Source organism: Gallus gallus, chromosome 12 (assembly GCF_016699485.2).
Source record: "Gallus gallus isolate bGalGal1 chromosome 12, bGalGal1.mat.broiler.GRCg7b, whole genome shotgun sequence".
In the NCBI taxonomy this organism is placed as follows: Eukaryota; Metazoa; Chordata; class Aves; order Galliformes; family Phasianidae; genus Gallus; species Gallus gallus.
The window spans coordinates 3,219,127-3,241,948 of NC_052543.1; the positions used below are offsets into that span (position 1 = coordinate 3,219,127).

The window sequence follows — 22,822 nt, forward strand, 5'->3', positions numbered from 1 at the left end:
CTCCAAGCAGTGGTGGCACACAGCGGGAGTGTGACTCAAACAGGGCTTATGCCATTGCACGGCTTTGCTTCAACATCTCTGGGGCAGCAAAGAAAACCCTGAGCACTGTCTGTTTCACACTGGTTGAGGTTGCTCTGGCAGATCTGTCTGTAACCTCACCTTGGTAACGCACACCATGCCCTCTGCCCAGGGATCCAGGGCCACCCTAGGGTGAGGATTTGGGAGGACATCCTCCTTCCTTCTGGGGGAGCTGGAGGCTAGGGAAGTGCTGGTAGCTCCACAGTAGGCCCCTGCACACGGCATGTAGGCTGAGTAAAATGAGTGGATCTCACTTTTTAAGCCAACACAGAGACCGTTCTGAGAGCTGGATGGGAGCACCAGGTTCCCTGCTGAGCTCTGGGAGGTGTGCTGGCCAGAAAGAAGTATTCCCTTTGTATTTAGCAGTTCTCCCTCTCTCCACAAGCTGCATCGTGTACACACAAGCTGTTTTACTCACATGCATGTTTGGTAACATAAAACGTGTTGGAGGCTTGCTTTTGTTGTTTATTTTGGGTGTGATGTGTCAGTTTTGTGGTGGCAGCTCTAAACACCCAACCCTCCCTCTGTGCAGTTGCAGGAGTGTGGTGGGTGCTTTTGAGCTGGACACCGAGGGGGGGGGTTGTTTGACTGTTGAGAGAAGAGCTCAGGAAGGGCTGTGTGGAGATGTGAGTGAACACACAGGGATCTGGGCAGAGATTGCAAGTCTTGCTAAAAAGGCATGTGGACTCAGGGTTTGGATGAGCCTTTCCTCCTGGAGATAGCTTTGGAATTGGATGGGCTATGGATTCAAAGTACAGCAAGTCATGCTGAGGAGGGATGCTCATCCCTCATCTCTGAGGAGGGATGCTCAGGTGGGCTTTGTTCCACATTGCTGCTGGCTGGTGTACCCAAGCAGCTGGCCTGACAGAGCCCAGCAGTGATTCATCAGGAATCCTTGGATCTTGGCTGATACTAATCAATCCTGCTGGGCTGCTAAAATAGATATGGCCAGAGCATAAAATAACTAATAAAACCCAAATCCTCTATGGAAAATTCATTCTTCAGGGTCTGAAGTTGCAGTTCTTGTGCCAAAGAGAAGCTAGGAGGAGAAAGATTTGAGATTTTCTAGCTTGAAGGAGGGCAGAGAGTATTATTGATCTTGTCTCCCAGGCCTCTGCAGTCTGTTTGTTTGCTGTGTGTCACTTAGAGGATTCGCATCATGGTAACCTTGATTTATTATCCGATTTCTTTTTTGACTCAACCTCTCAAAATTGTGCACTGGCTTGAGCCTCCAGTAATAAACCCGCACAGTTATTCCCTCTTATCTCAGGCATGCATGTAATGCTTTCTCCGCTGTGTGTACCTGATTCATTCGTGCAGACAGACAGCAAGGTGAAATTCAGGAGGGGAAAAAATCCCTTCTGATAGAGTGTGGGATGGGCACAGTTTTCTGCTCCGTTCATTGCAATCTCTTTGTGAGAACAAGACTCCAGACAGGCCCCACGCCAGCTGTGGCCAACGAGACCAGGCACGATCTTCCTAAGGATTAGCAGCAGTGTGCTGGAGGACCCCATTTAGCAGTCTGTTGCAGGGACTTGGCCTCCAGGAGTGAGCAAGGTGGATGCATGAGACTTAGGAAGGGTGCAGGACACAAGCATCCTCAGGTAGGGCTGGGTGAGGAGTTGGGGTCTAACCCTGAGCAGGAATTAATGAATAAGCCATATCACGCTCAGGGTATCCTTGAGAGACACCACAGAGGGCTTTGACTCATAATTTATAGGAAAAAGCTTGGCAGGTTTGTGCACATCATTCTGTCAGCACGTGTGTGTGCAGGCTGGAGGGGCTTGTGTCACTTTAGCTCTACTAATTAGTGACTGTAGTCACCTCTGTGTTTAGACAAGCCTAAAATCAAGGGCTGCATTACCATCCTGCCAGAAGTCTGAGGGCTGCTCTTAATTAGCATCTCTCTGTGCATGATGGCTTTCATAAAATACAGCTGTATGGCTGTGATATTTGCCTGGACTTGCGTCTCCCAGAGTGGAAGAATAGGAATTATTTGTGAGCTGAGATCACCAGCAAAAATATCCCCTGCAGGAGGAGAGAGAGAGAGGAGCTTCTGGCTTTATTTTAATATTCGTCAGGCAATGCTTAAACATCTCTCCTGAATTATTTAAATGAAAGAGCCAGGCCTCACATCTGGAGTTGCTGTGTGGGTATGTAGGCTGTGGCCTGCTCCCCCTGGACTCAAGTGTGACAAGGTTTTTAAGGGATTTTGATGCAGCAAAAGTAGCACTTCTGTTGTATTCCCAGTTCACTCAAATCCTCCTGGCAGCCTTTTGAATGCTGCCACAGATCCAGGAAGCCCCTGCTGCTTCAGGAGAGCAGTTTTTCATGTGTATGCTGCTGGTTTTCCCCTCCAGAACCCATTTGGCATAATAAAACACTCTTTCCCCAGGGTTGCTGAGCCATCCAGTCAGCTGTGTGAGACCGATGGCCCACAGATCGTGAAGAAGCAGTACTTGGTACCCAAGCAGGGAGTCAAACCAACCTTGTTACCCACTCATCTTAGCAAGCCCACAATATCCAGCACAGTAGGAGGGTGTGGAGGAATGCCAAGGATGGAGTGTTTAACTGACTCAATGTCTTTTCGCTCTAGAAAGCCCAGGATTGCATTGCAGTGTCATTCTCCTAAGAAGATGGATAAAGGAAACAAGGATTTGATGAATTCTCTGGGCAGGAGCCCCAACCCTCCCAGCACCAGCCGTGAGGCTTCATGCCAGAACCACAGACCAGGAAGGCGTTTGTTGCTTCCTGATAGCTGCAACCAGGGGGCAACAAAATACTCAGCCATTAGACGAAAGGCTTATTATCCCGGTGTCCTCACTCCAGAAGCCTCCAGCATCTCAGAGGTAAGTGCAAAGAGCAATTCTTTCTTCTACCGTGGACTTTCTTAAATGAAGTAAAAACAAGGTGCACCTGGTGTGGGGAAATAGAGCTTTCATCCCAGCTCCCAGCCCTTCAGTTCTGTCAGAGGCCTTTGTGCAAGTCCTTGACCTTCAGAAAGTGAAGCCTTGAGGTTTTTCCTGGTCACAGATGTTCTGCTTCCCTTATGGCCAGCGCTATCTGTGTCTTCATGATGTAGCTGCGTTTAGGTTAGCAGCAAGGCAGACTGCAGAAAATATTTGGAAGTGAAACCCTGATGATTGCTTACCTCATCAGCCCTCCATCCACACTGTACTGTGACAGTCACATTTATCCCTAAAGCTCTGGTAAAGTGAGTTTCATTGTCTCCCTGTCTTGACACCGAAACCCATCTTCCCACTGTGCTGCAGCTGTGCTCTCATGTTTCTCTCACTGCATTTCAGGATGTCTGTGCTGCACCCCGTACATACCTTTCTTTGCTAAACCAGGCAGACCTCGAACAGCACACCCCCAAAGGTAAATATACTGAGAGGAGGGGTGATACGGCGGGCTATGGGCCATAACCCTTATGGGTGATTACACTGAGTGTGCTCATAAGTAGGCTGAGACTATAGCTTTGTGCACTGCTTTCCTTCCCCTCTCAGTGCCAGGGAAGGTGCTAAGATGCCTGAGTATCCCGTGAAGAATGAATTTCATTTAGAGGCAGAGCAAAGTGATCTGACTGTGGTAAAACCATGCTCCCTTTTCTCCCGAATACATTCACACCCAAAGTTCAGGTGGGCTGCATTGCTGTCTATGGGAGTCTGTTGTACGGTGGTTGGCAGTGCCATATGCCAAGAGAGCACTGAATTTATGTGTATTATCACTGGGCATGGAGCCAGCAGTGCCCTTTCCCTGCCTATACAGAGCAGTGAAATTGGACCCACCCTTTAAAGCTGTATTCAGGAGCTGGGTACCCATAGCCAAAATCATGGTTCTGTCTCGCTTATTCATTCTGCACCCAACTGTGTCCCAGAGTGCCTTGTTCTCTCTTAGTTGCAAAGGCTCTTTGTGCATGCTGAGCTGCTGGTCCCACCTGCTTACAAGAGCATGTATCATAGGTGCACAAACATAGGCATAGAGCAAAGCTGGAAGATCTGGCAGCCCTCTCCCTACCCCTAGAATGCTCCTGGGGGATGGATCATAGGCTGGCAGTGTGGGGATAAAGTGTGCATGAGAGGGGATTTTAGTGTAAGTGGAAGATGGTAAATATATGTATACTACCTTCCTGTGCTTAGAAATGACATTTATTTTCATGAGTGGGGACAAATGATTGCATCCTCAAGTCTTGACAAGACAGACTCATCCCTAACAAGTGGAGACATCTCTATTTATGATCTGCTGCTTCTTCGAGGGGGAAGAAGCTATAAAGCTGGAAATGTGATGCAAATGAAACACTAAGTATTGACATAAATAGTTGATAATGCACAAAGTGCTATAATGGATGGTGCCATGGAGTTTGCAACAATGGAGTGACAAAATTGGAACAGCTGTGCTCCCTGGCAATAAGTATAAATCAGGGCCATTCTGTATGGACCCCAAGCGAGAGATGTGTGTGTGAGGTTAAAGGAACTGTAGTAAACATTTTAGGGGCTCCTCAAAATTATCATAAGCTTGAGTATTGGTATAGGCTGTGCAAACGTTAGGATCCCATTTATTCTGTTTAAGGAGTCCTTCCTAAGAGAATGGAATAGAGAAGGGGGTTGGTTCAGTGGCTGTCTCCTCTATCGGTGAGCAGACAATGCACAGCTACAAGGGTCATGTTGGGGCTGCATAAGAAAGGCACAGTGGCTGCAATAAAGGGCCCTCTCTGTACCTGACCACCCTGAAATGTCTGGCTTCAGCACTGTTGGCTGCTGTACACAATTGCTTTGACTTTGAGGCTCACCCCAATGCAGGCAGAAGCACACTTAGCAGGGTGAAAGCCTGGCACCAGGGCTTGACATCCACAACACTGGCTTGTGAGCCAGAACCTGAAGCTTCTCCATGGTCAAGTGTTTACAAACATCAATGAGGAATCATCAGATGAAGAGCTTTCATTGCACCAAGATCTATTTTTGGTTCTATGCTTAGCTCTGTCTAGGGAATAGTGTTTTTTAGAGCTTGCATGCAATTACTTAATATAGGTTAAGCTTCAAATTCCCACTTTGCTGCTGTTCTATTATTTGCAGCTTGTTTAGCAATGTAAACAATTTAGTTTATTTATGGAGCAAATGACATGGTTTAATTTCAGGCAATTCTTGGAAATACATACTCCTTGCTTTGTGCACGTTTCCATTGAAAACTTTGGGCCAAATTGTGAGGCTGCTAAGTGGTCAACTCTGTTTTGATCTCAAACCACTGCTGATGTGAATGGGAGTGATGTGAATGGGAGGTGTGTTTGAGCAGTAGCTGGGGAGAGGTTTGTCCCGGGTAAGGTGTGAGGAGGGACCTTAGCATGTGAAGATGGCCTGAGCAGCTTGTTCTCTCCTGCACTGGTCACAAGCCCTTCATCACCATCTCTTCTGAGTTCCTCCAGGTTGCCACTGAATCTCTCTCTGAGCAGCTTGGGGAAGCAGGGGAATCCCACCCCTTTCTGAGGATGGGGGAACCATGCACTAGAGACAGAAACCTGCCTGTGATCATATTGGCAGTGTGTATCAAAGCTGGGGATGGAAGTGAGTTCCTCCCAGCCAGGTCAGTACCCCACATGCTAATAAAGCTCAGTCCAGTCACTCTCAATGGAGACTTCTTCTATGCCATGTGTGTGGGTGTGGAGTGATGTCTGGTGCTTTCAGCCATTTGTTTCTGTCTCTCAGTCACCACTTTCAAGATGCCTGAGAATCCTGCGAGTGTCCTGGATGCACAAGTGATTGGACCAACCACTGAGCACCTCATCGAGTCAGACTTCCCTGAGCAGTCCTTTAAGCCCAAAGTGCAGATTGCCTTCCAAACACTCCCAGGGCAGTGCCCTCGGAGTATCGAAATAGAGAGGTGAGTGTAGCAGAAATGCTAAGTCACAGCTTGAAGCAGTGATGGAGCACCTGGTGGGAAGGCAGGGCCAAGCCAGGGGAGCTCAGGTGCATGCAATGTACCTGAGTGGCAGGAATGGGTGGAGCCAGGATCCACCCCTTCCCAGACCCCCTTTAAGGGTTGGCAGTGGAAGTGAGGGGATCTTGCTGGAGATCCCTGTGTACCTCATGCCTTCTGAATGTAAGCAGCTTTTTTTCCTTTATTTCTGTGCCCACAGCCATTGTATTTGAGCAAATACTCTGATAGAGCAAATTCTCAGCTATAAAGCAGTATTTTTCAACATGGTGACCACTGTTACCTATGCATTTTTGCCAGGACAGAATAAGAGCCTACATTGCTGTGCTTACAGCAGTCTGCGTGGCTGTCTGGAACATGGCTTGTATTTCACATTGCTGTCAGCACTGCTGAAATGCACCATCCACTGACTTGCTGTGCTGACATCCACTATTTGGCCTCCATAAACATTCAGCAAGTGTCAATGAATGTCTAAGGGTGCCATTTTTTCCACGTGGAGGCATTCAGTTGCACACTTCTGCTTCATACACCTTTCCATGTCAGATGCCATTCTGTCATGCTGCTCCTCTGCAGCCATTTGTCACACGACAACAGCATGTCGTGGAATACAGGTGGGAAGGTTCAATCTCTCCTGACATCCCACTAATGTCTGCAGCTGCTTTGGATTGAAACCAGGTGCTTTTCCATGTCACCTTAGCTCAGTGCACACAGCTAACTCAGGTAAGTTACTGTTGGCAATAGGAGCAGGCTGGCAATGGAGGCTCCTGCAATCCTGCTCTCTTGTGTTGGATTGTTAGATTTTAAAGCTCTGATGATCTCTTGTGCCTTCTGGGATCCCTGCAACATCCTGGTGTGAGGGTGTGCAGGGTTCTGGGTATGAAAGCCCTTCTGGCCATGTTAAATGGTCATTTCCCCTATCCAATTCCCAACAGGAGAAGACAGCTGTATCTCAGCTTGGATATCACTCAGCTCTTAGCCAGTGAGGGGATAGACTCCAATCAGCTGACACAAAGGCACTACGATCCTGACAGCGAGTCAGCTATTGAGGAGAAGAAATATCCCATCCATCTCCCACTAAAGGTAGGAGAGTACATTTGGTGTCTCCTTGCTTATGCCACAGGATGTAACAGGTTGCCCAAGGAGGCTGTGGATGCCCCATCCCTGGAGGCATTCAAGGCCAGGCTGGATGTGGCTCTGGGCAGCCTAGGCTGGTGGTTGGTGACCCTGCACATAGCAGGGGGTTGGAACTGGATGAGCATTGTGGTCCTTTTGAACCCAGGCCATTCTATGATCCTGTGATGTTTCTGAGAACACTGAGCTGCCACTGATTTGGCAGTACAGTGCTTTAGAGCAGATGTGTCTGACCTGCAGGCTGCATGCAGCCCCCACAGCTCACACTGTGGCCACCCCCTGCCCTGCAAATAAGTAGCAGCATAAGTTTTGTTACTTTCTATATGTTAACTATGTTATTTATACATGTTACTAAGGCTGCTCCAAAAGTAATGCCTTTTGCTTTATACTGTTGGCCCATGATGTCTGAGGCAGGTGTTGGTGGGATGACAGTAGAGATTAAACCTTCCCACCTGTATTCCATGACACGCTGTATGACAGATGGCAGCAGAGGGGCAGTCTGACAGGTTGGCATCTGACATGGAAGTGTGTATGGAACAAAGGTGTGTCACTGAATTCCTCTATGTGGGAAAAAAATGGCACCCATTGGCATTTACTAACACTGGCTCAGCGTTTATGGAAGCCAAACAGCAGATGTGAGCACAGTGAGGTGGTGGTTTGTGCGTGATAGCAGTGGGTCACCTCTGCTGGTACAGATTCTTACAAGTACAGTGTGCAGGCTCTTGTTCATTGCTGGCAAAAAATGCAGAGTTAATGGTGGCACTGTTGAAAAATACTGCTTTGTAGCTGAGAATTTGCTCTATCAAATAGTGTGCTTTTGGTATCTGCTGTCATTTCCATGGAAATAAACAGGAGGCATTATGTATGTATGTATAGCCCAAGACAGCTCCTCTTCACTCAGTATGGCCCACACAAGCCAAAAGGTTGGGTACCCATGCTTTAAAGTATTGGGCCCTGAAGGATATCCCCATGATGGTGAGCATTTTTTGCAGGGTGCCCACAACTTCTGTTAGAACTAATAGTCCTTGAGGATGTTCCATGCTGTCATTTGTGTTGTCCAGAGGGAAGGGGTTGTTGCATGTTTCTGAATGCAGTAGTCAGCAGAATCTTTGTGCAGGTCTCTCCCTTGGAGAGAACTAGAGGTGCAGATATTGCTGTTTGGGAGAAGGCTGTTGATCAAATATCAGCACAGCTTTGGCACCTGAATTGCCAAATTAATTGTGTTGAGGTACTACAGACTTCTGCAGCTTCTTCATGAGAGGAGCAGAGGAGCAGGCACTGATCTCTGCTCTGTAGTGACCAGTGATCAAGCTGAGGGAACAAGATGCAGCTGCATCAGGGAAAGTGTAGATTGGATATTGTGAGAAGAGTCTTTGCTGACAGGGTGATAGGGCACTTGGAACAGGCTCCTCAGGGCAAGAGTGGTCATGGCCCCAACGTGCCTGAGTTCAACACAACACTTTCATATGTAGGTTTTGAATTTTGGGTGGTCTTCTGTGGAGCCAGGAGTCGGATTTGCTGGTCCTTGTGGGTCCCTTCCAGCTCGAGATGTTCTGTTCTGCATGCTAATTTTTCTTTTATTAAACTTTGTACCACCAAGCTAGACTTTATTGCACTCATGTTGTGGCTTTTCAGATCTTTGACAATGAAGAGTATGACTGTCGAACTCCAGAAGAGTGGATCTCTCTAGGACTGGAGCCAGGATCTCATGACAGAAAGCCAGTGCCTGGGAAAGCACTTCTACCTACAGATGATGTACTGGGGCACGGTAAAGCCTGTATGAGTTACTGCTCAGGTGGTGCATCACTAACAATTACGGGCCCATTCAGCAGAAGGGAGTGTGTAGATTCTGATGAATGCAGCTCTGAACAGCAGAAAAGCAATGGCATGTACTGATCAGGTTCAAGCAGTCAGAGCAAGAGACCAAAGGTCTTTATGGCCTGCCCTAGACTAACTGTTCCCATATTTTAGATGGCTGACTTCTGCTTGCTGTGTGTCTGTGTACAGTTGCCCTGGGGAACACCACACCCTCAGAGGAGGGAGATTGAGGGCTCTGGTGTGTGCAAGTAATTTGAAATGCTGTGTGGTGAAACTTGAGTTTGTTATTTAGTTATCACCGCGGTACTGATCTGAGATTGACAGAGATTCAAGCTAATAAATTGATTTCACTGTGGCCTTACCCACTCTGATCAGGAAAGTCTATTTGCTATAGCCCTCAGGAGAAGGGCTAAAAAATCCTAATAGGATAGCTAAAAAAACTAACCCTATTTTAATCCTTGATTCTCTTCTCAGAGGACCCTAAAAGCCAGAAGTTAACCTACAGGTGGACTGATGTTGGTGTTCTGGATTATGACAAGGAGACGAAGCTCTATTTGGTCCATAAGTTAGATCAGAATGGGCTGGTCCGTGATGAAGAAGGGAGACCCATGCTCAATGGAGGAATAACTCCAGAAGGTGTTAAAAGTAAGGCTTTTGGGGAACTGGCACATATACTGAAAGCCAGTCCATTACCCACACTAGTCCTAGGCAGAGATGGGAGTGATGTCAAGAAGTTATTTAATCCTCTCAATATTATTCTTTACACGTATCTGTTTAACCTGTCCTGAAAAACCTTGAGGGGAGAGACCTTCATGTCTCATTTTCACAACCTATTTGAGGGCTTCCCTATGGAAGCTCTACCTTTTTCTATCTCCCATCTTCTCTGCCTTCATGACAAGTGAAACGTTGGTCTTTCTGAGCCAGCACCATTTTGAGGGGTAATGGACAGATTAAGATCAAACCTTCTGGAAAGCTTGGAGGTGCTGCTAATTTCATGCTCCTTGCTTCTTGCTGTCCTCAGACTTGGTCCTTCGCTGTGATCTCCATTAAGCTGACCCAATTACGTTGTCCATCAAATAGCTGCTGTCAGCATTGCAAAGCACTCTGAGTTTTGTGTTGCCTGCAGAATTCTGTAAACTTTATTTTCATTTTTCAGGAAGAGCTCCATTGCTGCCATGTCAGTACTGGGTGCCACGCATTTACCTGCTGTTTCTGGCTGAAGATCCTCGGGTGTTTGCACAGAGAATAGTTTCTGCCAACATCCTACGTAAAAAGACACAGATGCTGCTACTCTATCACCTGTATGTGGACTGCATGCCCACAGATGGACTAAATAGCATTAGTGAGACAAGCCTGGAGAAAATGAAGCTGTGGGCTCTGCATACACCCAAGCTGAAGAAGAACAGGTAAAATATCAAGTACCTGTCTTGGGTCTCAGCATTTAGCCAATTAACACTGTAGGACTTCATAGATTTATGGAATGAGTGGCAGTTGAGGCAGATCTAGAGCATCCAGCTCAGTCCATGGATTTCACCTGGTTTCCAGCATGTGCAAACCACTCTCTTACCCAGAGAGTCATCAGAAGTAGGATGAGAGCCCCAGTGGCATCTGTGCAGGATGGGTGATCTGTTAGTGCTCCCAGGTGAGGGAGATGCACTTTGCATGCAGATCCACTGTGCCATGATTACACCTGCAGTTAAGTGACCTTCAGCAGGAGAAAGTAGGACAGAAACGCCCTGGTTGAACTTGCTGTCTCCCTGAGCTTCCAGTGGTGCAGATCAGTCATTTCTGAATTGATCTGCAGACCACCATCTGTCTCCAGAGAAATGGCTGTTGTCTGCTGGTGACACTTCTACCTGTTAACTGCTCTAATAAACAAATCAAAAGATCTGCACGGAGTGAAGCAAATAGAACAGATGATCTCCACCTGAATGTAATCGAGTGTCTCTCTGAGATGCAGTTCATATCAGGGAAGCATTTTAAGAGTCCCTGGGTTGATGAATCATGAGCCATTAGTGGTGTTGCTGAGAATCAGCTGTGACTTATTGCCCTGCTCAGAGACAGGAAGGTGTAAGGGGCTTCATGCTCTGCAAACCTAAATGGAAGAGCAGGTGAGTAATTAGTCTCTGTTTGTGTGCAGAAATATAGGCAGAGAGAAAAGTACTATGCCTGCCTGAGGTGGAAGATGACGACTTCCTAGGTCAAGCAGAGCAGGGCTTCAGCACTGACATGCATGGTCTAGCTGAGGAAACTAGAACATGTCAAGAGATGCTCAGCAGGAGGCAGTTGGGAAGATGCCCCAGATAGCCCAGCTCTTCCAGAGTTACAAGCAAGCTGCTTCGTTTCTTGGTTATTTACACTTCTCTCTGTAATGCTGCTCAGTCTGTATGCCCTCAGTAGAGATTTTGCTTTGATCTGAAAAGACACTTAGGAAGGCTGCAGTCCCTGTCTGAGGTCCTCACTTAAATGTCTGATTGAAAGCTTTGCTGGCTGTTCCAGTGTCTGCACAGCTGTCTTATGAGTGCTCTTATGGGCTAGCAAACATGGGAGAGAGGGAGGGAGTGAAGGGTGGATTTTGCAGTAGAGCTACAGACAGGCTTCTGTTCTGACACTGTGGGTTACCACTGTTTCCATGTCTTGTAACAGAATAATACTAGGCTGCATGGGCTGTCTGGAGAAAGAAGTGAAATTAGACTATGAGCGCGCTATGAACAGGATGATCTTTGACAGAGCAGTCACTTCCAAACCTCAGATATTTTCTTATGTCACCCTGCCAGACAAGGAGGAGAGGAAAGTACCAGAGAAAGGTATGGGAAACAGTGGGGCAGTTCAGATGTGGCATGCTTGTAAGATCTCTATGATAGGATTTGTGCTTTGTTGCAGAAACTCTCAGGTTCATACTGATGATTAGTGCTCATAAGGGACAGCAGGAGGAAATGTTACCAGACTTTTGAGTATGCCAGCTCTTTTTTAGGGTGTACTTGCATGTTCATGTTACCTTCCTATAACACATTATTATCCATCATCTAAGCTGCAGTAACTGCACCCTTAATGGCACTAAACGTGTGGCGGTATAATTATCTGTCTTTCACTCTGCAGTAAGCTAGGACTGACTTCCTTCTGTTTGCTGTGCTCTGCTGTGGCATAGCTCAGGCATGGAAGAACTCAGGCTCATTTAGGCTCTCATACTTGCGTGATATGACTACAGTGAGGGGGTATCTTGTGCACTAAAATCCTCCAAAAATTGGAACACCTTGACGTGGCTCACAAGTAGCCTCTCACAGATGACACAGCTGTGTCTTAAAGCTTCAGTGAGAAGATTCTGCCAGTCCTGTGTTCTTAATTGAGGAAATGTCATGAGCCAAAGCCTTGGGAACTTCAGGGACCAGGAATTCCTCTCAGCCCCTTATGGAAGTGTTCAGAAAGTCACTGCTGCAGGACAGCCGTTCTTTCATCCAGCCATCTACTGAAACTGCATACATGATAAGTTTTCCTGGGGAGAGTCCTTCTCACAAACTGCACCCTAAAACAGAGCTGTACTCTTCCCCCATAGCAGAAACTGAGATGCCCTTGCAGGCAGTAATGTGTTCTTTTGTTTGTTGCCAGGGCTCATCTGCATCCCAGACTATCCTTTTGACAAACAACGAGCAGCCTTCAATTTTGTCTCGCTTCTGACCAAGCCAGAAGTCGTCCTTGTCCTTACACAGGTGCAAGATGAGTGCAACAAGGCAGCCTCAATGTCTCTGTTTAACTCAAGCTTAGCCAAGCATGTCAGCTTGGAGGAGTTTGAAGAGATTCAGACCCAGACCTTCACTCAGGTGAGAGGAGCCATAGGGCCTCTAGTCAGCATCAGCCACTGCTGTCCTTGAGTTCAGTCATGCATCAGACAAGTGGCCACACAGGACTGCAGAACCCCTTTTTCTTCCTCCTTATCTCATGCAGATTGCAGTCCCGATTGGCAGTTACAGGTTTCCCCTTTGTTTTTCTTTCCCTATCCCTTCAGCTGCAAAGCACACGAGCTCTGATTTCTCCTGAAGCGCTCATGGGGGTAATGCTTTTCTACACTCTATGTTCTTTATGTACTTAATTAGATTACTCTGCTTGCAGTGCCAATAGACTAGGACAAAAAAAAACTGCAGCTCTGTAATAACTCTCACCAGAAGATTTTCACGCTCTCTAAATGAGGACAGCACTTTGCACGCTGGATATGGCCATGCACAGTACACAGCTTACTGATGGTTCTGCAGTAAATCAGGGGCAGAGGGCAGGTATGGGTCCTTCCCAGTCCCATGCTGCTTCAGCTAGGCAGTGCTGTCATCAGCTGAGTGACTGGGGTTGTGTTATTGCATACAAGCAGCAGCTGCCTGTGGAGCAAAAGTGACACTTGGTGGTATTTTAATAAAAGAAAACACTGCAGGCTGCTGCTGCCCTTGGCTACTTCTCTCTTTCTCCTCACTTGTCAAGAGAAGACAACAGTGTGTCCTTTACTTGCTCATCAATACTGTCTGCACAACTTTTTATGAGAGACCCTGACACAGGCAGCTCCAGGGATACGGTTAGATAGAAAAGAGAACAAAAAGGGGAAGACTGTATAAAAAGAAAGAACGGAGCTCTCCTGCTTTTTAATATTGGGCTTTCTTTTTGTAGGTCTCTTGTCAGTGAAGGTGTATGGTGAGGCAGATGCCATGTGTGTGCGTGGAGAGCCACTGTTTAGCCACCACAGCTAAAACAGTACTGCTCTGTTACTTTGCACAGAGAGAGATCCAGCAGGCCTGACCATACTGGTTTCTCATCAGCCCTTGGAAGATGACACAGTTGGTTTCTTTGCCCTAGGTGCAGGCTTTTCTCAAGGATACTTGGATCGATACTCTAAAGACTGCAGTAAAGACTGGCCTGAGAGACGCAGGCAAAGGCTGGTACAACCTGGAGCAGAGCAGCTGGGATGTCTACCAGATGTCCAAACTACATAAGCTGATGAAGCGCATCAGATTCATCCTGCAGGACTCAGTGCGCTATCTGGTGCAGAACTCACTGATCAGATTCATCCAGCTTTTGCTGGATGCTTGCCACGGTGTCTTGAATTGCTCAGAGGGTATGGAATGGGGAGATGACCTCATCAGTAGTCCCTACAGGTAAGGAAGAGAGAGAGGAAAAGAAGGTCAAAGGGTGGAAAGAGCAGAATAGTGAAGTGCCACTGTCTTTCTAAGTACTGTCTTTGCAAGCGAGCTTTGCACTGCAGGAGGGGTTTAGGTTGGGCTGTTCTCTCTGCTCCTCCACCTGACATGACTGGTTTGAAAAGTGTCTGCAGGTCTTCTGTAAAGCTGCTCTATAAGGTTATGACTTCTGCGGGTCTTCGGTTGTAATGATTGCCACTTCCTTCTGCCTTCTCAGATGAGAGGTCTCAGTGTCTTTACTGGTAACACCAGAATGCAGTTTTTCTTACTTTGATCTGCACAGGGGGTGTCCTCCTCTCCTCTGCTTTCATCTCCTGCTGTTTTAGTATTAGTACCAGTTGTGTGCTGCTGCTGCATAGTTGTGTACTGTTGTCTCAAAAGGCATCCCTGCTCTTCCTCATCTCCCACTGCAGGCCTCGAAGGAATCCAATCTTTGTTATTGATCTTGTGCTAGATGGCAGTGGTGTTCACTTCAGCCCTCCCGAGGAGAGTTTTAAGGAGTCCCTCCTTTCTCTGTTGGACAAGGGAATCCTGGTGACTCACGCTGTCCCACAGCTGGAGAAGGTAACTATTCTGCATCAACAGTGATACAGCTGTATTGCAGCTAGGCATAGATACCCTCAAGCCTGTACTGAGGGAGAGCTGCAGAAGTAGGTAGTGGGCAATCCAGTTTAATTACTTTGGGCACAGCACTGTGTTAATGCAGTTCTATTCTAACAGGACTTCTCCATGCTGTGCATCTCTTTACTCTGCTAACTTCTGTTTTGGAGTAGCAGGTTCAATGAAGACGTGTCCTGAGTAGCCTGATTGCCCTGAATGCATGGCAGCTAGCAAAAGTAGATTCATAAAGGAATTAGCACCAGCAGTGTGGTGCCAGTCTCTTTTGCATATGCGTCCTTCTCCCAGTTATTATAACAGACCAAGCTCCCTAGATCCTCCTCCTTTGGGGAGTACCATAGCACTGATGGAACAATTCCTGAGGCGTTGTAGAAGGATGCTCTGAGTGACTTCCCAAAGATGCCACCTCTTCTTTGGGGGCCGTGATTAGCTGTGCTAGTCCTGAAAGTGCTCCATCCTTCCTCTTGCAGTACGTGTTGGAGAACATACCTGTCACAGGCACACCCTTGCTGGACTCAGTGGACCTTCATGAGCCAGAAGTGGAAGAAATGCGTGTGGCTCTGCAGTCTGCCATTGAGAAGGCACTGATCCCTCTCCGAGCCTATGCTATGGAATATGAGAAGTTCTTAGAGCTCCATAACAATGATGTCCAGTACTTCCTAAAGTAAGTGTTGTATTGCAGCCATACCTTTGAAACAAACAGCAAACCTTTTCTGAAGCTGTTGCGTGGATGTATGTGAGAGTGCAGGACCTGCTTTGAGCCCACAGGTCTGTGCGATGTGTCTCTGGTGCTCATACCATCAGAGGCAGCCTTCAGCCACACGCAGTAGTCCATGTTTTTAGAGGAAATTGGTGATGGCATTGAGAATTTCTTTGTGCTTCTGCGAGCAGTCACATTCCTGACATGCTTGTAAGTGTAATGGGAGATATTAATGGCCCTAAAAATGACTCATTCTGTTTGAAAATCCAATTAGCATGCTTGACTCTGACCTCCTTCGAACAGTGTCTGTTCAGGCTGATAACATTCTGTAGGAAGTAATGTTTTCTTCTGTTTCAGCCTCATTGTTTTCACTGCCAGAACTCCTCTTTACACCTATGCTGTCCTTTAGCCTCCAATTACTTTAATGGTCTTTTTTTTGGTATCTTTTCTCCAGTCAGTGCAAACAGTGGGTCTGAAGTCCTGTTTTCTTTTGTTATTCCAAATTCAGTAGTTTACAAGTCCTGTGTGACAAGTTCCTGTGTCTTCTCAGAACATATTATTTTCTAATCTTGCTCTGTTTATACCTGTGCTTCAATTTTGGCTCTGCCTCTTTTTGCCTTGACACCTCTTCCAGCATTCTTCCATTCCTTTCCTGAAGATGAAGTACTTTTTTTTGCTCATATTCCTCTCTTGACACACCTATTGTGCTCTAAAATCCATTGTAGGTTTGTGTCTGTCCTGTCTCATCCTCCCCTGTAACATCCCCCAGCTGCACACCAATTCAGTGTCGTCTTGTACTTTACTGTGATATAAATACAATCCTCACTCCCTATGTAGACATACCTTCTGCTGTAAGGTCTAAAAGGCATTGGCAGCCTCTCTCAGTCTGTGGCTACAGAAGTTGGATGCATTCAAACAGGAGCTGTTCTAATAGCTGTGAACAGACACATAATATTAACAGACACATAATATTAACTTCATATCAGGGATATTCAGATAAACTTAAGGTCTATGTGATTTTGTTTTTTAATTGGTGCTTTTACTTGCAGAGACTACCAAGAGCAATGTCCACCTGCCCAGGAGGTAACAACTATAGTGAACACGTACTTGTCTGAAAAGGAGAACCTGGACAACTCTCTACCTACTTCTGTTGTCATTGGCCCCTTCAGTGTCAGAGTAGAAGGTGTTAAGCAGAACTTGTCCAAGAAGTATGAAGCACTTGCCACTTCCATGCTGGACTTACTGGCTGAAAACCTCCATTCAAAGGTGGAGAATGTAAGTCACCTGGTTTCATACATTGCATGCCAGTGTCTTGTCTTGTCCCTCTGCTTTTGAAGTTGTTGTGTTTGTGATATGGCCAAAAGGCAGCTCCTACCATCTTATAGGAATGTGTCTGTGGTTTGAGAAGCTCCACCTAATGGAAGGCTGGAAGGTCCTTCTAATTGCTCTGAAATACAGATAGTTATGGCTTCCGGTTCTCAATGAGATGAGGTTTGCTAGCCCCATTGCTGAAGCTGCACACCTGTAGGGGTGATGTCTTCTTTGCTGTGTCCTGCAGATCTGTGGTGTATACAGAGCTGTCAGCTTGAGGATACATGAAGAACCAAACAATATTGAGGAGCTGACTGAGCTGCGGGAGTGGATGAGGGCAGTCCCTGAGCAGCTGGCTGTGCAGGAGGTAGGGCATGCCCTCCCTATGGGCACCGAGGGCAGTGGGGGAGAAAACTTGTTTGTGCAGTGTTTGGTGTCTCAGAAGCAAAAATCCACTTTTTTTGCTTATGTGTGTCTATGTATGCGAGGCCATATGATTCCTAGCTATCAGAATTGTATTTTTTAATGTGTAACACTAAAAACACTGAAAATTAATGCTGTTTTCAATAAAGTATTTCTGCTACCAAGTGCTTATACTGCTTAACTAATTCCTTATTAGGACATCTTAGTGCTGAGTTACCTCAAAGCAATTTGCTGTGTAGGTCTCCTCCTAGTTGTGCATGACAAACAAATGCACCAAGCTGTAAGCTGACTTGTCCATGCCAAAGGAACAACCTGGAGGATAACCCAAAGCACTCTATTTCTGTCCAGCACGTTTCATTCATGTAGAACAGAGAGGGATATGGTGGCTTGATCATTAGTGGAACAAGAGCTTGGAAATTCATTCCTACTGTTCACACAACAGAGAAGCAGCCTTACATCACATTAAGCTTGTGTGACTAACGCCCTTCAAAGGCACCTCATGAAAATGAGGTATGCACCAGAGAGCTGGGATTAGTGCGTCCTAAAGGTGTCTTTTTTGGCCTCTTTCTCTCACCCTGTGCAGGAACTGATTTGTGAAGTCATGGAAGATTACAAAGTCTTGGAGGAATTCCTTTACAATCTCACGGAGGAAGATTTCAGTGACAAGTGAGCACAAGTGTCATTCCTCCCACTGTCAAAGTGGGACACTTTGCAGCAATTACTGCTCTCAGTGCTTTGGGGTCTATGTGTCTATCAAAAGCTCCAGCAGAACTTTTAAGCACTGAGCACATGAGCAATGAATTCTTGAAATGGAGCTTACAGAGAAGCATGGATTCATGCTGCCTTCAGGCCTGGACCAAGGCAAACTGGTAGCTATTGACCTGTTTAGACATATTAAAGCTCTTCTATCTTGTTTTTTTTGGAGACCCTTGCGTAGTGCAGAAAAAACCTAACAACCCACAGCAAAACCAAACAAAAACCCACAGAAAAGCAGCTCAACTCTAGGACAGCTTAGCACAGATGTGTTGGGCCTACTGGCCAAACTTGGCCTGTGCAGAACTAGTAGGTGATGGCTGCGTTCCCAGGTGCCTGGAAGGTCTATGGCCTTGAGTATAATGCTGCAGAGCTTGCATCTGGCATTGTACTCAAGATCACAGGTCAAAATGGAATAATAATGGGCAATGGCTATGTAGGAACCAAGAAATGTGCCTTAGAATAAGCAGCCACATTGGACAGCCTCTCCTATACCTGCATCACACTCCCTGGAGCAAACTGCAAATGCCAGGGCTTCACTTTATCTGGGTTATCCTGGCCCCTCACTTCCCTGCTTAATAGGAAACTGGTCTTATCAGTAGCCCTGAAAAGCTAAAATCCAAGACTCTCAGCCCATTTTTTTCCCATTCTTTGTGAACACAAACACATTCCCTCTGGATGCCTACTGTTGTTTTGCTATCTTCTGGCTTTTCAGCAAGATTACTAGATTTGTTCCTCTTAAAAAGGCCCTCCACCTCTTGAGAGTTCTCAGATTCAATAGCGTAGTCACAAGGGCTACATATGAACGAGAAACTGGGAGAGATTTCTTTGTTGAAACCACATGAATTTCTGTTTTTTGTAAAGCTTTTCTGTTTGGTTGGAGTTTGCTTTCTCATTGTGTTCTTTTCAGCATTTCAAACGTATGCTCAGAAGGCCTCTCTCTTTCTTTTTCTCATGACATCATGTGAGTGCAGGTGGGCTGCAAGTTACTGGCCCCTGAAAATAGCTATGCAGACTGAGGCTATTCAGCTCCAGCATGTGCAGGATGAAGAAAGGTTCCGTGAAATCCAAGTAACGGATCACAACATATTTGAAGAGAAGCTGGAGGACATGAAGGTATTGAGCTCCTGTAACAATAAACCACCCGGAGGAGGGGGAGGCTTCAAACATCTTGTGGTTATTCATGGAAAACTTCAGATGAGATATAAGTGGTTTTAGAACCTCTGCTTTTTATTGGAGTTGGGCTTTCGCTTTCAATTAGGAGTTTATTTTCTTTTTTTAATACAACGTTCTTCCAGGTGAAAAATCAAGATACAATATTCTAATTCTTGGGCATCACACGTGCTTCTTTCTTATGTACTCAGTTCCCTACAAAGCACCTTCCATTGTGTGCTGCCATCAAGGAGGAAGTAACAGAAGTCAGGGAACTCACCTTGCATGGAAGACCCTGAAACAATAGCAGAGTTTTGGCAGAATCTGTGCTTTGAATGTAACGAGCACACCAGGAAGCTGAGACTTCCAGAAGCAGCACTCAGGTTCTCAGCCCCACCTCATGCCTGCCTTTTCTCTTCCAGCTGACTGTAGGTGAATTTTCTGTCCAGGTGGACATCAGACAAGCTCATACTTTGGCTAATGAAGCAAGGCTGGTTGGGAAACAGCTGAAGGAGCTTCAGAATTTGGCCATTCTGTACAACAACCGGGAAAAAATCTTTGGGATGAAAATTACTAATGTAAGTGTTATTTCCTATACCTACAGAACCCTAACCTTTGTTGGGCCTTCTGGGTGGTAGGTAGAGCAAGTAATAAGTCACAGTTCTTCCAGAAGAAATCTTTCCTGCTCTTTTGGGTTTTCTGATGCTGATTAGAGACACTCCTTAGTCCCGTAGAGTGGACATGCTGCTCTATCACTCTGTGCTGAAGGAGAGCTGGTCCCAGATGAATGTTCGTGTGCCTGATATTGCCCCTTCTACAAGAGATTTTGGGTGTATGTCCTCAGACTTGAGTGATGTTGAGGAGTCAGAGGGGTAGGTCTTGATGCAGCAGATAACGTGTGCTGATTTCTGTAAGGCAGTTACTGCAGTTGTGTAGATGTAAATGGCAGCGGTTGCATATTGGTGTGCCGTGGTGGCAGGGCTCAGATGGTGACATGTTCTCCTAAGGCAACAGTTTATATAGCTACAAACACTCATTTTTGCCTGGGGCTGTTCAGCTGTCAGTGCGTCATTATCACCCACATCCAGCCCAGTCTGGCTCCAGAGCAGAAGTGAAGCTTATGTGAGCCTTTCCTATTTCTTAGTCTGTGATTATTTCAGTGTAAGGACCCAAATTCCAATGTGTTCACTATGAAGTGCACTGTGTGCTTCTTCCTAGTGTACATGGCCTGCCCTTCAAAGCCTCTTCATTCACAACAGAGCATTTGTAAGGCAAGTGGAGAGAGTGCTTTCTATGCCAGATGTGCTGCAGCCTGACCATGTAATGCCCAGCTTTGCCAATTGCTCTTTGTTGGAATCTATGTTGTGGTCCCCTGAGAAGACAGTCTGCATCCTCTTGGAAGTAGTAGTTTCCTCATTGCTTGCTTGAGGTTCAAAAAAGGAATCGTGTCCTTTTTAGCCTTTTGACATACTTCCTTTTTCTTTCTTTCCAAAGTACAAGAAGCTATCCAGGATGGTGAAGGACTTCCAGCCATATTGTGATCTCTGGACTACAGTGTCAGACTGGCTGAACTGGTGTAAGAGCTGGATGGATGGTCCTCTCATTGAAATTGATGCTGAGCAGCTAGAAAAGAATGTCAATGACTCTTTTAAGACAATGCAGAAGTGTGTGAGGCAGTTCAAAAACTCACCAGGTAGCTATACAGTCTGGGGAAAGGGTGATGGTGCATGTATTGATATGGAGAACATCACAGCGTGCTCAGAACAGAGATTGCGAGGATGTCACATGAATGTGTGGTGTATATTAGAGCCAGCTGAGAAACCGCTAGTAAGGTTTTTCCTCTCTTTTTGTTTTCCTGGAAGTATGATGATTCACATCTAGATGCTAGTTTTGCTGCTTGAAGTACTAGTTTGGCATGGAAACAACTAACCTCCGAATTACTTTTATACCTAATTCTCAAGACAGCACTGAGATAAGAGCTATCCTCTTATGTTGCAGTCTGTTTCATTCTGTACAAATTACTAACTATTATTTAATTACTCATAAAGAATTGATATGTAGCCTAGTGGCTAATCACCAGAGGCCTGTGAGTTTAAACCTTTCCTTAGGTCAGGCAGGAAAGGAACTTGAAGCTGGGTGCTGTTCTTTGGCCATTCTTATTTTCCCCCATGGGCCAATTAATGAAAAGCCATAGAAGATCTTACTAAAAATAATAATTGCAAAGTCTGGCAATAATCTGTAGAACACAATAGTTGTTCTTCTTCCTATCAAACGTATACGAAATTTAAATGATCTCATCCAGCCCTTGCAATTCATGTGGAGGTCTTTTTATCATGACCCCCAGTAAAAGTGGAATTGGGTCTTCAGTCACAGCTTAACTTCCCATTCCTTGATGCTGTGAGGCCCATTGGTCATCCTTTGGAGCTAATTCTAAAATCTCCTACCAGATGGCTTAGATTGAAACATGCTCTGCGGTGGGAAATTTTTGATTCATCCTTTTTAACTTGAGCTCTCTCTTAAACAATGCCATGAATCAGCCCCAATGGAGGAGGTGATGAGTGGATGCGTGAGTAACTATGAATCATTATGGTAAACAGAAATACTAAGAATACCTGCTCGTATTCCTGGCAATATTCCCTTCCACCTGGTACAATGTGTGCTTTGGCCTTGAGTCTCCTTGCCTTTGCATACCACTAGCAGGGGTTGTGGGGTGCTCACATCCTTGCTGTGACTACACAGCACTTCCACGCAGCGTGCAGTATTCAGACCTCAGAAGGGAATCTTACAGTGAGCTCTGGGCTAAGGCACACTTCTGCTTAGCACGGACCTTGCTTCTAGCACTTGTGAGGCTAATAGGCCTCTGGGAGCAGACTTGTATCCTTGCTCAGCAGCAGCATAGAGAGAATCTTCAAGCCTGCATTTACTATTGCTTTTTTCTCCTGCTGCTTTTCCCCATAACCCATGCCTATGAGCACATCAGGCTTTAGGTAACTTCTTGGAGGAAATTAAGGCAACTTCCTCACGTGCTGTTATTGCTCATGTTTTTCTGATTCTCTTCCTGAAAGCATGCCAGGGTGTGGCAATGGAGTTCCGAGACAAGATTGAAGAGTTCAGACTATATGTCCCCTTAATCCAAGGGCTGAACAATCCCGGGATGGGAAGGAGGCACTGGGAGATGCTGTCAGAAGATATTAACATGGACATCAAGCTAGAATCCGATCTGACCCTTCGTCGCTGTTTGGATATGAACCTGCAGGACCACATTGAGAGTATTACCAAAGTAGCTGAGATAGCTGGCAAGGAATACGCTATTGAGAATGTGAGGAGAGAGGGGTTTGTGTCTGGTTGTTTTTAGGGATGCTTCTTTTGGGCAGCCATTCGTTGCCATGGGTGGCATTCATGTGCTTCCAGAGCATTATGCATGTTCTGCAGCACATCTCAGAAGTCCCTTAGGGATGGGAGCAACGGCCACCTGATTGAATTTAATGCATTGGAAGTTATTTTGCCTTGCAAGGAACCTACAGCTGCAGCATAACAGCTCTACCTGATGGTTATGTTGATCCACTGGTTGGTTCCCTCACCTCAGCGTGAGATTGGTAACTGTTAAAATAATTCAATTGACAGCATTCTCCCCGTCAAAAATCACGTCAGGAAGATTAGCTGTGACTAAAAATGGAGCTGGCAAATCCTTTTATGTGGTGGATATGTGCAAGGAGGATTTGCTGGCTCTGGAGAT

At 46.1% G+C, this 22,822-nt stretch overlaps 2 protein-coding genes across 5 annotated transcripts in view; both read left to right on the top strand.

The window, feature by feature from the left end:
- LOC101747452 (serine/arginine repetitive matrix protein 2-like) overlaps positions 1–22,822 on the top strand; it is a 500,571-nt gene that overhangs the window by 293,859 nt on the left and 183,890 nt on the right. The window lies entirely within an intron of this gene.
- The window catches only part of DNAH1 (dynein axonemal heavy chain 1), a 69,808-nt gene that overhangs the window by 909 nt on the left and 46,077 nt on the right, over positions 1–22,822 (top strand). For 3 of the 4 annotated variants that reach the window (XM_040646516.2, XM_040646519.2, XM_040646518.2), the window contains exons 3-21: positions 2,675–2,927; positions 3,384–3,456; positions 5,778–5,952; positions 6,939–7,086; positions 8,773–8,905; positions 9,430–9,600; positions 10,112–10,361; positions 11,602–11,762; positions 12,562–12,773; positions 13,789–14,087; positions 14,543–14,693; positions 15,218–15,411; positions 16,497–16,722; positions 17,006–17,125; positions 17,765–17,847; positions 18,909–19,050; positions 19,509–19,664; positions 20,581–20,779; positions 22,152–22,405. In XM_040646516.2, coding sequence (XP_040502450.1) covers positions 2,675–2,927; positions 3,384–3,456; positions 5,778–5,952; positions 6,939–7,086; positions 8,773–8,905; positions 9,430–9,600; positions 10,112–10,361; positions 11,602–11,762; positions 12,562–12,773; positions 13,789–14,087; positions 14,543–14,693; positions 15,218–15,411; positions 16,497–16,722; positions 17,006–17,125; positions 17,765–17,847; positions 18,909–19,050; positions 19,509–19,664; positions 20,581–20,779; positions 22,152–22,405 — 3,400 coding nt within the window. The remainder of the gene's footprint in view (positions 1–2,674; positions 2,928–3,383; positions 3,457–5,777; positions 5,953–6,938; positions 7,087–8,772; positions 8,906–9,429; positions 9,601–10,111; positions 10,362–11,601; positions 11,763–12,561; positions 12,774–13,788; positions 14,088–14,542; positions 14,694–15,217; positions 15,412–16,496; positions 16,723–17,005; positions 17,126–17,764; positions 17,848–18,908; positions 19,051–19,508; positions 19,665–20,580; positions 20,780–22,151; positions 22,406–22,822) is intronic. The other variant, XM_040646517.2, reaches the window with a different exon arrangement.